Source organism: Chrysochloris asiatica, unplaced genomic scaffold, assembly GCF_000296735.1.
Source record: "Chrysochloris asiatica unplaced genomic scaffold, ChrAsi1.0 scaffold00071, whole genome shotgun sequence".
NCBI classification, from domain to species: Eukaryota; Metazoa; Chordata; class Mammalia; order Afrosoricida; family Chrysochloridae; genus Chrysochloris; species Chrysochloris asiatica.
In genome coordinates this window covers 12,601,492-12,617,320 of record NW_006408589.1, presented here as the reverse complement: position 1 = coordinate 12,617,320, position 15,829 = coordinate 12,601,492, and the positions used below count along the sequence as shown (strand labels likewise).

The window sequence follows — 15,829 nt, the reverse complement described above, 5'->3', positions numbered from 1 at the left end:
TTTGGGGTTCTTCCTGATGATCTTTTTTTGAGGATGTATCTTCTGTTACTCTAGCTATTCTAGGCTGCTTTGCTTGTCCTTTCCAGTGGGAATGTCCCACCTCAGAAGGTTCTGGATGGGGGTTCAGGATTCTATTTAAGGTCATGAATGCTTTTTCATAGTCAGTAAAACACAGGTAAACATCTTTCTGGTATTCACATTTTCAGGCAAGATCCATCTGCCATCAGCAATGATACCCCTCATCCCCCATCCTCTTCTCAATCTGGCTTGAATTTCTGGCAATTTCACTGCATCTCGTACTCTGAGCCAAACTGGTGGGTGTCTACCACCAGACTTTGACTTGTGCATCTCTCTCTACTTCCAATGCCTTCCTAGCCCAACCTACCTCATCAGGTCCACCTTAAGGGTTCAGTTTGAGAGTCTCCACTTCTAGGAAGCCAAAATGCTCCTCACCCTCTTCTGGGTCCCCTAACTGTCTGATTTTCTATTAGAGCTGACAACATTTGCTGCCTTGTTTTCTAGTTGTTTCTGTGTCTGCCTTTAGGGTCCAAGCATATCATCTTCTCTAGGATAGACACCTTTGTCATCCTTGGGGCCCAAAACATGTGTTTAAATTAAAGGCAATACAGACCACTGTTCCAGATCTTCCCAGTCCTTTCATGGGAATTGGTCCTTGATTCCATGTCACTCAAGCTGCAACAGCCACAACATCAATGACATGAGCTCTCAGCACATTCTTACTCAGGGTGAGCCAATTCCCACCCATGCGGTGGCATTGGATCTAGCTGGAGCGAGTGTGACTCCCAATTTCCCTTGACAACCGTGTGATGTTTTTTCTTCCTTTTTTTTAACCACCTTCGAACTTGTTCTTGCTTTCATCAACCAGGTACCCAGAGCCGATTAGAAGTTAAGCTTTTACAAGAACACTGGTTTGATTTTTCTTTTTCTTCCTACTACATACCTGAAAACAAAGGGCTGTCAATCCCGTCTGTTCAAAACAGCAAGCAGCAAAGGGAGGAAGGAGGGAGGAAGAGACCTGTCTTGCTTATGTCTTTCCTCCATTGTGAGTTGGCAGCTGAATTATTCAGTTTCAGCCGTCGATGCCCATCCCTATCTTGCTTACCCACTTGAGGGCTAAGCCTTAGCATTGATATCCTATGTCAGTGTTCCTGTAATTCTTTCAGTATCCTTCTCCCATCCTCCTTCCTTTGCCTGTCCAAAACATACAGAGGAGACTTCTGCACTCTTGAATAACTGCTAGTGTTAGAAAGAATCTTCCGCTTGGGGAAAATGGGTAGCACCTGTGTGTTCTAATACCATCCACATTGAAGATATTGTCAGCACCCATGTCTCAAAAAAACCTGACACCCACTTTTAGAAGCTCTTTTCCCTTCTTTAATTATCACTCTCAGGTAGTCTTTGGAAACTCAGGTCCTCTGGAGGAGAGTATTTTCCCCCAGTCACTGACATTTTAGTGTGAATTTTTATCATAGAAAGAATCCTTCCTCTTTGCACAATCCCCAACTGGGGACCTCTGAGGAACCCAGTATAAAGCAGGGAATGACAGCACCCAGGATGTTGTCTCTGTATACCCTTCTTAACTTCTTCCCCTTTTGATAAGCATAGGAATCTCATACTTACCTTAACATTTGGAATTTTTTGTTTGTTTTAATCTTCATTGATCCTGGTTTCTTCTGTCTACACTGAAGTACTTCTCCATACTGAGATTCTGGTGGTGCTTTGGGGACGAGGCAAAAACATCATTATATCAGTGAAAGAAACCGCCAAGCTTAGAATGGGAGGACTAGATAGGGAAAAAGGAACTACAGAGAGAGGGAAAAGGAAGCAGAAATTGGAAACAAGCATCACCAAAGACAGGCTTTGTTTACTGAGAATTGCCATCAGGACAAACCCTGCTTGATGACAAGGTAGAATGCTTGGAAATATGGCTCTACTTACAGAATCAAAGTCAAGAAATAAGAACCCCCGGTAGTCCCATGATTAAGCACTTGACTGCTATCTACAAGGTTAGTGGTTCAAACCCACCCAGTGATTCTGTGTGAGAAAGACCTAGTGACATAACCTCCTCCTGTAGAGATTGTAGCCTAAAAAAAAAAAAATTTATGGGGCAGTTCTATTTAGTCACATAAGGTCGATATGACTCAAAATCAGCTGGGTGGCACTCAACAACAACAACCGTTAGACAATGCAAAAGTTTGTCTTGTTGGGTGAGGGTATGAGGATGGGAGATTGAATAGAAAAGCAACAGAGAAACTCAGCCGAAAACAACAAGGACCCCAATGCTCTCACCAGATGTTGAAGAGCGCTTGACACTGTTGTCAAAGTGCTTTTACTAAGGACGCATCTATAGTTCATGAGCCCTGAAGTTTATGCAATGTGTGGGGGAGGGGAATTCTCTCTAAGGCGGGGGCAAAAAAGAATAATAAGTGAGAAATAAATATGAATACTTATTTAGGATAAGAAAAGAAACTAAACAAACTGCAAATTTTAAAAAGTTAGCAGTTAGCACAAACATCACAAACCCCCGCAAAATAACATTTTTTTATTAACTAACTGCCATCACACTTCTTCTTTTCTTATACTTTTGGGGTACATACTCTTTGATTATTTTTTAATATGACAACAATTTTCTAATTTCATTATTATATGAAGAATAAGAAGATAATCAGTCTTTCCTCCCATAGTTGTTAAGTGCCATCGAGTCGGTTCCAACCCCTAGTGACCCTGAGCAGGGTTTCCGAAGCTGTAAATCTTTATGGGAGCAGAAAGCCTCATCTTTCTCCCGTGGAGCAGCTGGTAGTTTCGAACTGCTGACCTTGCAGCTCGCAGCCCGATTCGTAACTACTACGCTACCAGAGCTCCTTAGAGCTCCCATAAAGATGATAAAAATTTGGTGGGGGATTATTGAGAAATTAGAAAACTTTATTTCTGCTTCACAATTTATGATTGGTAATGTATAAATTGTTAGAATAGTCAAATCTGAGAATACCTCTAGAAAATTTCTTTCTTAGCGCTTTTGAGTTTTCTTGGACAGGGAATAATCTAAATATTGTTTGAATTGATATTAAGTACGATCAGCTCTGGACTGTGAACCACAAGGTTAGGAGTTAAAACCTACCAGCTGCTCCTTGGAAATGCTGTACAGGGTTACTAAGAGTCAAAACTGACTCAATGGTAATTAACAAAAACAACAACCATGTTGTCATTGATGTCCTTGTAATAGTGAACTATGGATTCTACAATGGTGTCACATTTCCTGTAATGACAGTAAGAAAATCAACACAGTAGGCCAGGAACATTCCTGACAACCTTTTCTAGGTCAGAATGTTGTTGTTGTTAGGTGTCATCAAGTCGGTACCGACTCATAGCAACCTTATGCACAGCAGAACGAAACACTGCCCGTTCCTGGGCCAACCTCACTACTGTTGCCATGCTTGAGTCCATCGATGCTGCCACTTGGCCAATCCATCTTGTTGGGGGTCTTCCTCTTGTTTTCTGACCCTCCACCTTACCAAACATGATATCCTTCTCCAGCGACTGGTCCCTCCTGACAATATGTTCAAAGTGTGAGAGATGAAGTTTGGCCATCTTGGCCTCCAAGGAGCACTCTGGCTGCACTTCTTCCAAATAGCTAGCAGTAATTTAGCTAGATACTGTAATGACTACAGACCACATAAATACATTCCCCTACGCCTAAACTAAATGAATCCTCAACTCAATACCTCTTTAATTCAAGGCAAAAGCAAATCAACAAATAATAATAACAACACATCCTGTGATCACTCCAACTCTGCCACAGAACAGAGGAGTGCAAGTAGAAAGAGAATCGCAAGTTTTACAAAAATTTATGACCACATGAACCCAAGTCTGGAGCAGCTTGCAGAGTCTTGGAAGAGGCTGGATAAGGAAGTGGCATCTTACATACATTATCTAAAGGCAGGCATCAGTCCCCATTTTACAGAGAATAGCCTCTGGTTCTATTTTTACATAAGAGCAGTTTCATGATTCTGCTCAGAACAGCAAGAATTAGAGCCAGTCCAGAGCCCAACACAAAGAGAGACAGCCTCATGTCTTCCTTCAGGAGCCCATTGCCCCAGCCCTTACTCTCAGCAAGACCTTCTGCTAAGTATCAGCAATATAGAGATGAGTAAGTCATGCCCTGCTCACAAAGAAGTGAAGAAGATGAGCAGACACACATAAATCACGAGACAACATTCTTAGAATACTAGGAAAACCCCTGAAGACTTCTCACTGGAACAGTTGAGACTTTGTGGTCTTAAGAGCTAATCCATTCCAGTGCTTTGATTCTGAGATGTCACTGTTTCCCCAGAGGGTTTGTGCCTGCCTGCCCCTTGTAAGTAGATCACATATGCTCCTCTGCCCTGGTCAGCGTTAGCCTAAACTGACACAACAATCATGCTGTTTTGGTGTGTTGCTTGCTAAGCATTCCCAACTGGACCAATAAGCAACATCATGATAAACAGAGAAATGATTGAAGTTGTCAAGGATTTCGTTTTACTTAGATCTGCAATCAATCAATGCCCGTGGAAGCAGCAGTCAAGAAATCAAATGGCATGTTGCATTGGGCAAATCTGCAGCAAAAGACCTCTTTAAAGTATTAAAAAGCAAAGATGTCATGTTAAGGACTAAGGTTCAGCTGACCTAGGCCGTGATATTTTCAATCACGTCATATGCCTGGGAAAGCTCGACAATGAATAAAGAAGATCAAGAATTTGGATATGGTGTTGATGAAGAATATGGAATATACCATGGACTTCCAGAAGAAGGAACAGATATGACCTGGAAGAAGTAACAGATGTGACTCAGAAGAAGTACAGCCACAATGGTCCTTAGGAACAAGGATGGCAAGACTTTGTCTCACATACTCTGGATATCAGGAGGGACCAGTCCCTAAAGACAGACTCTATGCTCGGTAAAGTAGAAGGTCAGCAAAAAAAGAGGAAGACCTTCAAGGAGGTGGATTTATATAGTGGCTGTAACAGTGGGCTCAAACTCAGCAACGATTGTGAGGATGATGCAGGCCCAGGTAGCTGCTATGAGTTGGAATCAATTCAATGGCATGTAACAATAAGCTTCTGCCTGTTAATGACCCTGGGCTGAACTAGCAATGGCCTCAACCTTTCTCCAAAGCTCACATGTATATGGTCATTTGGATTCTGCATTCTCTAATAACTTGATTCTCCACTTCTCCTATTCTTTCCCTAACATATTGTTATTAAATGTCGTAGAGTCAGTCCTGACTCATAGCAACTCTATATAGGGTTTCCGAGGCTATAAATCTTTGTGGGAGCAAGAAGCCTCATCTTTGTCCCACAGAATAGCTGGTGGGCTCGAACCTCCAACAAAGCTACCATGTTTCCTTCTCCAGCATAGATAGTATGTTAATCAACTCAAAGCAGACGTTCTTAGGAAAGAAGTAGGTTAGGGCTGCAGATCAGTCTTCTCACAAAATCTAGACTAAAAAAAAAAAGTAGAATTGATATTGCAATAATTAAGAGCCAAATATGACTACCACTGGTGGCAGATAACATTTCACTTTCATTAAGCAATATAAAATAGACACGAGAATTCCCGGCTGCCATCCTGGCACACCATGCTTTGCAGAATAGATCTTAAATTGCACTATGTCAGTCAGAGCTCAGGAGTTATCAGCATCATTTAATTAACTTTTTTTTTTTTTTTTTTTTGCAAAAACTAACACGTTGAAATAAAATATAAAAATGTAATCCCTGTGCAAACCTAGCACTAATGATAGCCCCTGGCAGAGACCCGAGCTGCACCTAGCCAGGAATCAAGGCATTAAGCCCTTTTTGTCTTTGCCTGGAAGTCAAAGACTCCTACCTCAGCCTAGAAGCTTCTGGAATGAGATGCAGTTCTTATTTGAGGTCCTAACATCTCCTCTTTTCCCTAATGTTAACTTTGATCCACTTTCGTCTTGAAATTAAAATGTGTTTTTGTTCTTGAAAGAAAAACTAGTAAAACTTTTCTCTAAAAAGGAATGGTAACCAGAGCCTCTGGCTCCAATTACAAGGGGTGTTATTATCTATGAATTTTATTTATGAATGTTAGCTCAGTATTGAATGTTTCCTGTAAAGCATAATAACTATTTGGGGTCCCACTCATATGAGGGTGTTGGGAAGAGGGTAACATGGCATAGAGCAGGGACAGGAAATATTTCAGACTCTCGGGTTTCACCAGTCTTCCCCAGACTGGTGCAGTTGGAAGTGGACAGGGACTCTCTCTTGGGTGATACTGATGCTACCTTATAGAGGACTGATGGCATATAGGTGACACACACCAGGGCACACATGGCAGATGAACCCCAGAGCTCTTAACTGCTGACCTTGAACTTGATTTCAGAACTCTTCTGCCCATTGCACTCCCAGCAGCCATTGCCAGTCACTAGATGTTGACTCTCAAGATGTAACCGATTTTCCAACCCTTCCATAACCAGAAGGCCTGTTTTACCTGTTGCTGCCTGACAATCATGCTGTCACTTGGCAACCATATTGCTGGGCCAGGGAATTCAAGCATTCTCGTCTATATTTCCCAAGAGTCTACATGCCTCCCAAATCGGGGGTGCTTCCCAAGTAATTGAGCCAGAAGTTGTCAGTTAGAAGGCGGGCAGATGGAGAGAAAAGAAAAGGACTGGCTCTTTTGGGTCCCCTTAAACAAGAAACGAAAATGTTATGTTTGCTTTATCATCAATTCTTCAGCTAACTGTTTGTTCTTTTTTTCCTTCTGTTTTCTTTCTATAAAGAAATAAAGAGTTTAAACATAGGTAAGACGAAGAACTCTTTGTCGTATAATTTGATATGGTTCGTTTGCTTCCTTGTGTTTGCTTTCTGTTTTGTGCTTCTTGTGTAATGTTGTCTTTTTTATGTACCAAATATAGTAACTTTTTTATGTGCTAATTGTGTGTTGTGGATATGATAAGCTTTAGCAATTATGAAATGCAGTCAAAAAGCAACTAAATAAGCTGACAGTAATTAGAATTTCTGGGAGATACAAGTGCAGGATAATGAACCCTCAGCGAACTTTTATCCCGACTGCTCAGTACAGTCCATAATTGGGCCAAACAGTTGAGGCAAACTTTCTGGCTTTTGTAAATGCTGGACTGGGTTCACAAAAGCTTTAATGAACTGGAAACGGGTCAAAAACTCATTTTCGACTCATTAATGATTTTTCCCCCTGGATACATGGTCATTTTTTAAAAAACAAGTCAATTGCCAATCTGCTTGTCAGAATGAATCCAACAGTCAGATGCATTGGGAATTTCCATGGAGTTAAATTACTTTTGAGTAGGATGAAGGGTGTAGACGAGGTTCTTTAGGTCTAGATCATCTTTGTCATCAGACTGGTTCAAGGTTATCATTTAACACTATACTGGTACACTTCCCACAGAGAGTGGAGATGGCACAGCATGGGCGTACACTCAAACACTGTACTGAAAGAGGTATCACATGAACTTTCGGGAAGAAATGGGACCTTATTTTAGTTTGAAAAAGCAGGAAAAAGAAAAAAACATTTGCTTTCAATATTATAGTGACCATTTGTTCTCACTCCTTGAATTGAAAGGTGCTTTTTCATGACATTCAGTCAAAATTCAACAGAGTGGAGTCAAGTTGTACTAGACCCAAACAGTAGACATGATACCCGCATGCATAGGAAAAGTCCTCTGGATGCTGCTTCTCAAGTACCTCACTTTAGCTTGTTACAGACACCCCACTGGAGTCAATTTTTTTTTTTTTTTTTAAAGAAGCAGAGATATCCTAGAATGAGGTCCTACCCTTTCAAGCACACGTACTTCTCTTGACCTTTGCCATTGTCACAGATGTGGAAGCACAGCTGTCTAGTTGACCTGAACTTTTCTCCCAAGAATCGTGCTGGGAGGGAATATGAGGCCATGGACAAGAATGGGCTTCCAGCAAAAAGTGACCCTCAACCACCTGCTCTTCTGCCAGAGATTTTGAAAGGCCTCCTTGAATCAAGCTCCCTAGAAAGTTCAGAATTAATTATCTTGCTCATAGATAGGCACCAATGAGCAATGCCTTGTTACTTCTGTGGCTCACCCAGCTACTGTTCACTTAGTGACAAAGTGCAGCATCTAATTAAGAAACGGCATGAATTTTTCCCTCTCTGCCCTAATTTGTTTTTCATATGTGGATATTCTCTAGTGACTTAATATGAAAAAAAGAGAAAGAGAGAGAGGAAGAGCGAAGAGAATGGAAGAAAGGAAGGAACTGGGAAGGGAAGGAGAGGAAAGGAAAGGAATCTTGGGTAGCCTCCTTCCTCCCACTTCTTATCTCAGTTAGAATTTCAGGAAGACCTTGGTCTCTGATTCAGTTACTTGTCTTAACAGCAACCTGAGGAGACGATGGAATTAAAGACGGGGTTGATTCACAAATTTTTCCTAAAAATAACTTCTTAGTTCTTTTTTTCCCCCTTAAATCAGAGAAGAACACAAATGGTGGTGTTTTCATTAGTGATTTACCAGCTAATGTCCACAGAACAAATGAACCCAGCAATAACATAACCCCTGCCTCCCCTCCACCTCTTGCAACCACTCACCTCCCCTCCATCCAAAGAGCAATTGAAAAGAAACTGACAATGGCAGGCCTGTTCAAATTTTAGACATGTGGTACCAAAACCTAATCTCATGCCTTAGGACAGAGAGGCATACAGTGTTCACCTCCCTAGCCAGCATGGAAATAACATACACACACAATCTGGGTCCAGCCTCCAACTAGTGACAGACAAAGGAGAGATCTATAGGAGTTTGAGCCACAAAGGACATCAGAGATGATCCAATCTAATTTCTTCCTTTACCAAATAAGAAAGCGAACAGCCAACACAGCTGAAAGGTCTGCTTAAGGTCACCAACTTGGTCAGAATTGAGTTTAGAGGTTTCTGTATTTTATTCCTAAACTATTGCTACCAGTTTTACAAATTTTGCTCTGTTCTAGGATAGCTAGGTCTGAGTTGAATTCAGAATCTTCTGGGTCTTATTCTCAAGTGATTTCCACCAATTTTGTAAGTCTACTACTGGTATCGGTGGGTCAGGCTCACCAGCCGCTCCTCAGAAATCCTATACAGGGTCACAATGGTCAGAACTGACTCAACAGCATTTAATAACAACTCTATCCTAGTTAGCATTACACAGAACACCTAGCAATATGACAGAGACATAGGTCCTAATCTCTGAGGCTTATGCACTCCCGGTACGTTTCTCACACAGAGAGCGTTTCTCCTACTGAGACTTAAGGGGCCTAGTAGATCCTGGCTCATGCCTGTAACCCTACTATCACCTAAGATTTGAAAATTGCATCTCCTCTCTCAGCACTTCAGATTCTGATCATAATATCAGCAAGACATCCACATTTCCGTATACTAACATGCCAGTTGGATTCATATGCACACTGAGATACAATAGAAGAGATCTGAGGAGGATGAGAGTGGATGGCTCTGCAGATCATGCTACTACAAAGTTAGGACAACTCCAGGTGACCCTGGTGCTAATGGTCTGTTTCCTTGGAGACACTGAAGAGGCATGGATAGATTTAAAAGAGAACGGAATCACATAAGTGTATACCACACTCCCACTTGAGACCAAGGGGAAATATAAAGGAAGCTGACACTCACATGTAGACAGGATTGAATAGCTATGCTGTTCATAAAAATAGGGGCGCAGTGAGCTCTTAAATACCAGCTAATAAAACAATTATTTTAGCATCATAGGGAATAATAAATTCTATGGTAACATGAGGCGCTTAAGTCCAATTAGAAGTAACTATGGTCCACGATACGTTGAAACACTAAGTTACGATGCTAGATTCTTTCCAGTTCACTAAAGTGGAAAGGCAGTAGCAAATAACCTTGCTAGGATTTTTTCTTTTTCTTTTTTTGGTCAGCTCTTTCTGATCCAGTAGGCTAGTTGCATAGCACCTTCTCGTTTATCTTTGTGCTTCTCCCACTAAAGCAACAATCCGGCACACAAGTACTACTTGGCAGTGGATCCCGTGTCCGGTTCACTCTACGTGTCAGACACCAATAGTCGGCGAATCTACCGTATCAGGTCCCTGAGCGGAGCCAAGGACCTGGCCGGGAACTCGGAAGTCATGGCGGGAACTGGCGAGCAGTGTTTGCCCTTCGATGAAGCCCGATGCGGGGATGGCGGGAAGGCCATAGATGCCACTCTGATGAGCCCAAGAGGTAAAGGTCACGAGGGAAGAAGGACAGCTTGCAACCAACTTGGCTTTCTTCTTATTGGAACTGAATTGAGCCCTGCAGTCCAAAACACAGCTTTCCCTAGAATAATTTAATTCTGATAGATTGCGTTGGTGTGTGGGTGGGTGTTTAGAATGGAAAAAAAAAAAAAAAAAACACTTATTTATTTATTTGAAGTCAACTCTGTCACCTACATATGCTGCAAATGGAAAGTGAGATGCTCTGTGCCTAGAGATTTCTGACTGCTGCCAGTCAGAGAAAGGCACAAGGAACTCCTAGCTGCCCTTTCCAGAGGGCCAGCTGTGTGGGCTACAGACAGAACAGAGCCAGTGGGGGCCCTCCCACCATCTACAGCCTCTCCTGTTAGATCTACTTCATGTCTTAAGCACAATAATGGCAACAATTAGGAGTGGCTATAATTCCTAGCATTTTAGGAGAGACACTGGACTGCTAACCACAAGGTCGGCAGTTAAACCCACCAGCTGCTCCTCAGAAACCTTATATATTCTCATTATGAACTGGAAGCAACTGGAAGGCACAACAACAACATCAATTCAACCTAGGGGTTGGGGAATGGGGTGAGGGGGTGGGGGTTCTGAGTGCACCAGTGGATATACACTTTTGAAAAGTACCAGCGGATGCTGTTTGAAAAGGATTAAGGATACTTAAAAGACGGATCATTTGATAGTCCAATTCCTGTTAGCACTATCCATGATCATGAAAACAGGAGTACCATGGATGAAAGATGTCATCAATGTTTTCTAAAGTAATCAGCTTTGGCAATAACTTAACTCTTTTAGGAAGAGAGCAGATGTGAGAGTATCTCCTCTAATGACACCACTTTCACTCATTTGCAGCCCAAGATACTTCCTTCAATTGGAGGGAGATGCGTGGTGACGCAATCCACTCCCAGGAATTATGTAGAACCCAGTACAATGTCTGTAAGAAAGGCTCCTGCTTAGAGAGTTTGAGATAGAATACTTATCTAGCCCAGTAGGGTCCCTGGTCTAAGTGGAGAGCCCAGCCTGGTGTCCCCACCTCCACCCCCAACTCCCTACCCCAGTTCTACGCATTTCTGAGAAACACACGCACACTGTTTGTCTTGCTCAGGTATTGCAGTGGACAAGAATGGGCTCATGTATTTCGTTGATGCCACCATGATCCGGAAGGTCGACCAGAATGGCATTATTTCCACCCTGCTGGGTTCCAATGACCTCACTGCTGTCCGACCTTTGAGCTGTGACTCCAGCATGGATGTGGCCCAGGTGGGACTCTCGAACTGTTTTTCTCATCACTAAGAAACACGTGGTTCTTGGCCTACAGTTCTCACTTCCAATTTCGGTTGGAAGTGGAGTGGGAGGGGGAGATACAGACACATACTCAGGCTTGATTAGAGAAGACCTAAGATGAGTAGGACTCCTGGTGTGGCGCTGTAGGATCAACACCAGATCGGTAGTTCAAATCCACTATCTGCTCCTTGGAAACCCTATACAGGGTCACTATGAGTCGGAACCAACTCAACAGTACCTAACAACAACAACAAAGATGAAGTAGAGAGTAAGATGGCATAGAAAATGTTAGGTGTCAGGAGAGAGAGAGAAATCGTGCTCAGAAAAGTAGAGCTGGTGACACACTCCAGCCATGGCAGATTACAGGGTAGGAGTTACTGTATAATTACCTCTTCTCCATCATTATTGCAGGTTTGAGAACGTTCTGTACAGTGTTATATGTCAATCAGAACTTCCCTGTTAATCTGCAATGATTGCATCCTCGCTATATAAACCTTCACTTTGTGCAGGAGTAACTAGAGAAGAGTTACTCTTCGATATTCCCATTCAAATTGCTCACCAAGGGAAACTGGGCCTTATTATATGGATTCTCAGCCAACCTAAAACATACATTCACTCTTCCTATAAGAGTATTGTCAGCCTTCAATTAAGTTCATAAAATTGTAGCTCCAATTCTGCAACTAACTGATAGCTTGTTGTGGAGATTTTTATTTCAAATTCCACCAGCAGAAGCATATGTTTGGTGCAGTTCATTTTTTTAAGTGAAGATTCAAGTTGCATCAGAACCGTCTTCCAAGCCTATGTGTGAATTAGATAGAGGTACCCCCTCTAAGCAAACAGAGCCTGCACAGGCCCCTGACCCGGTGAGCAGAGTACAAACTGGATTACATGGGGTCCTAGTGTACTACTAACCATATATGACAACTCTGACCCTCTTCCAGTCATCTGGGGCTGAGAATCAGCACTGTGAGTAGAGCTGGTGACCTTCTGTGGTTCCAGCAGGTTATATGAGGGGACTTCAAAAAAGTTCATGGAAAAATTCCATTAACTTTTCATTCTGTGTATACATGAACATTTTGAAGCCTCCTCACAAAGCAGGAAATGTTCATTATGTACTCTCTCCTTCTCCACCATGCTCACTCAGCACAAGTTATGGGTAAGTGGTTTCATGGCTGACATTTCTAGTACAATGTGTTACTAAAAGAAAACAGTCTTTTTTCCCTGCTGCATCAAGTCATTCTAAGCCCCCTACACCATTTAAACCTGAGGCATATTAGAGGCTCTTGTTTCATCTGATACCATGTCATCCACAGGTTCGCCTTGAGTGGCCAACCGACCTTGCTGTCAACCCCATGGATAACTCGCTGTACGTTCTAGAGAACAATGTCATTCTTCGCATCACTGAAAACCACCAAGTCAGCATCATTGCAGGACGCCCCATGCACTGCCAGGTTCCAGGCATTGACTACTCACTCAGCAAGCTAGCTATTCACTCTGCTCTGGAGTCGGCCAGTGCCATCGCCATTTCTCACACAGGGGTCCTCTATATCACCGAGACAGACGAGAAAAAGATTAACCGCCTACGCCAGGTAACGACCAATGGGGAGATCTGCCTTTTAGCCGGGGCAGCCTCAGACTGTGACTGCAAAAATGATGTCAACTGTAACTGCTACTCCGGAGATGATGCCTATGCCACAGACGCCATCTTGAATTCTCCATCATCCTTAGCTGTAGCTCCGGATGGTACCATTTACATCGCAGACCTTGGAAATATTCGGATCAGGGCAGTGAGCAAGAACAAGCCAATTCTAAATGCCTTCAATCAGTATGAGGCTGCATCCCCCGGAGAGCAGGAATTATATGTCTTCAATGCCGATGGTATCCACCAATACACTGTGAGCCTGGTGACAGGGGAGTACTTGTACAATTTCACATACAGTGCCGACAACGATGTCACGGAATTGATTGACAATAATGGAAATTCCCTGAAGATCCGGCGGGACAGCAGTGGCATGCCCCGCCACCTGCTCATGCCTGACAATCAAATCATCACCCTCACTGTGGGCGCCAATGGAGGGCTCAAAGTCGTGTCCACACAGAACCTCGAGCTTGGCCTCATGACCTATGATGGGATCACTGGCCTCCTAGCCACCAAGAGTGATGAAACAGGATGGACAACTTTCTATGAGTAAGTGGCTTTGTAAAGTCATCTCCCAAGAGCCGTTACCCTGCCCTAGCTGTCATGTGGATTGGCTATTATGTAGCGTCTAAATGTGCTTAGTCCTGTTGTCTTCCTAAAGCAGTCCTGGGGGTGCTGTGGGTTAGTCATTGGGCTGCTGACATCAAGGTCAGTAGTTCAAACCTACCATCAGTCACTCCAAGAGAAAAAGATAAGACTGTTAACATAAAGATTTACAATTTCAGAAAACATATGAAGGGTCACTGCAAATTGGAATTGACTTGATAGCAGTGAGTTTGGTTTTTAGAATTGTCTTCCTAACTTTAATGTTGCTTATTGCCTTAAGAAATCCATGTCCCCTCTCCCCGCTCCCTGACTCCTATGTAATTCACTTTACTGGGTCTCTGATATTGAACATCCTCTCTACAAGAGTCTGAAATTCCCATTGCCTGCTTGCCGTTCAAATTTCAGGATATTGGACACGCACAACACCTGGGAGATCAAGTGTTGATTAACTTTGCTGATTATTCATGTTTGCCATGGGTGCGGAAATTAGAACCTAAGAGGCAGAACCCCAGTGGGGCTCCTGTAATTTGCCAACAGTCCAGCATCACACTTGATTGCACAGACAGGTAGATAAACTCTGAATTTCCTCCTTAGCAGAAGCAGATCAATACAGATAAAGTGCTAGGTATATTAAAAGATGCGAGAGCTGGTCATATTTCCCCTAACAATTATCTCATTCTTAATAGTCCTGCTGTTTGTTTTGCCAAAAAGCTGTTTTCCCTAGCTCCTGCAGGCAGCTCTTGGTCAAATTGCCTGCTGTTATAGGTATTAACTGGTGGGATGCTGGTTGCAGGAAGCCGCCAAGGCATGATTCCCCCAATTGCTGGTTTCGACTGTGTTGGAATTTACAAGCATCTGGCTCTCCTTGGTAGTGAAGGATCATGTTAACCCCTCTACACTTGGAGCCCTTGCTTGCCTTCTGTCTAGATGTTGTTGCCTGCCGCTAGCTGAGAATTTAGTAAGTTAGGGAGGGGTTGACACAGAGAAAGGGGTACAAAAGAGAGAACCGGAGACTTTATTGTTGATCATTCCTGAGTACAGGAATGTTCACTTCCTGTTTGCTTGCCAAGGGGCTTGAAAGAATGCAAAAGGAAGCTATTGCCACCTGCTGGAGACTCACAGCTTTGCAGAATTAGTTTCCCTTGTTGGGGCTTCCTTCTTTGCGCAAAGTTCAGTCTTTGGAATTCCGAAGCACCCTAACATCCTTCAGGGCACTGGGACTTGATCATATTTACAAGCCAGAGACTCTGTCTCTGAGGAAACCCTTTGAATGCCATCTTTAGCTCAGACACTGTTGTTGAACATGGTAGTGGTTGTGTGCCATGGAGTCGGTTCCAACTCATAGCAGTCCTGAATAGGGTTTCTGAGGCTGTAAATCTTTACAGGAGCAGAAACCCTCATCTTTCTCCCATTGAATGGCTGGTAGTTTAGAACTGCTGACCTTGAGGTTAGCAGCCCGTCTTGTAACCACTATGCTGCCATAGCTCAGTTCCAACTCAGTATTTTTGCTCATTGGGGTCTTCCTCTTTTTTACTGACTCATTACTTTACCAAGCATGATGTTGTTCTCCAGGGAATGGTCCCTCCAGATAACATGTCCAAAGTAAGTCCAAAGTCTTGCCATCTAAGGAGCATTATGGCTGTACTTTTTCCCTGACAAATCAGTTCATTCTCTGGTGGTCCATGATATAATCAGTATTCTTTGCCAACACCATAATTCAAAGGCATCATTTCTTCTTTAATGACTTCCTTAATCATTGTCCAGTTTTCTCATGCATATGAGGCCATTGAAAATACCATGACTTTTTTAGCTTTACTTTTTAACCCTTTAAAGAAGCCTTTTGCAGCAGATTTGCCCAATGCAATACATAATTTTTTTTCTTAAATATTTTATTGTGAATTATGTGATAGTTTACATGGGAGAACATTAGTTTTACATTCATTCTATCGTATATCGTCTCATTGCCATGCTTACAATCCCCTCCATGCAATCCTTCCCCTGTACCCCCAGGTCTTCAGTACACAGT

General features: G+C 42.8%; 1 protein-coding gene across 4 annotated transcripts in view; it reads left to right on the top strand.

Moving 5' to 3' along the window:
• TENM2 (teneurin transmembrane protein 2) overlaps positions 1–15,829 on the top strand; it is a 1,406,199-nt gene that overhangs the window by 1,331,664 nt on the left and 58,706 nt on the right. For 2 of the 4 annotated variants that reach the window (XM_006864840.1, XM_006864839.1), the window contains exons 20-23: positions 6,803–6,823; positions 10,022–10,254; positions 11,380–11,534; positions 12,872–13,746. In XM_006864840.1, coding sequence (XP_006864902.1) covers positions 6,803–6,823; positions 10,022–10,254; positions 11,380–11,534; positions 12,872–13,746 — 1,284 coding nt within the window. The remainder of the gene's footprint in view (positions 1–6,802; positions 6,824–10,021; positions 10,255–11,379; positions 11,535–12,871; positions 13,747–15,829) is intronic. The other 2 variants (XM_006864842.1, XM_006864841.1) reach the window with 1 other exon arrangement.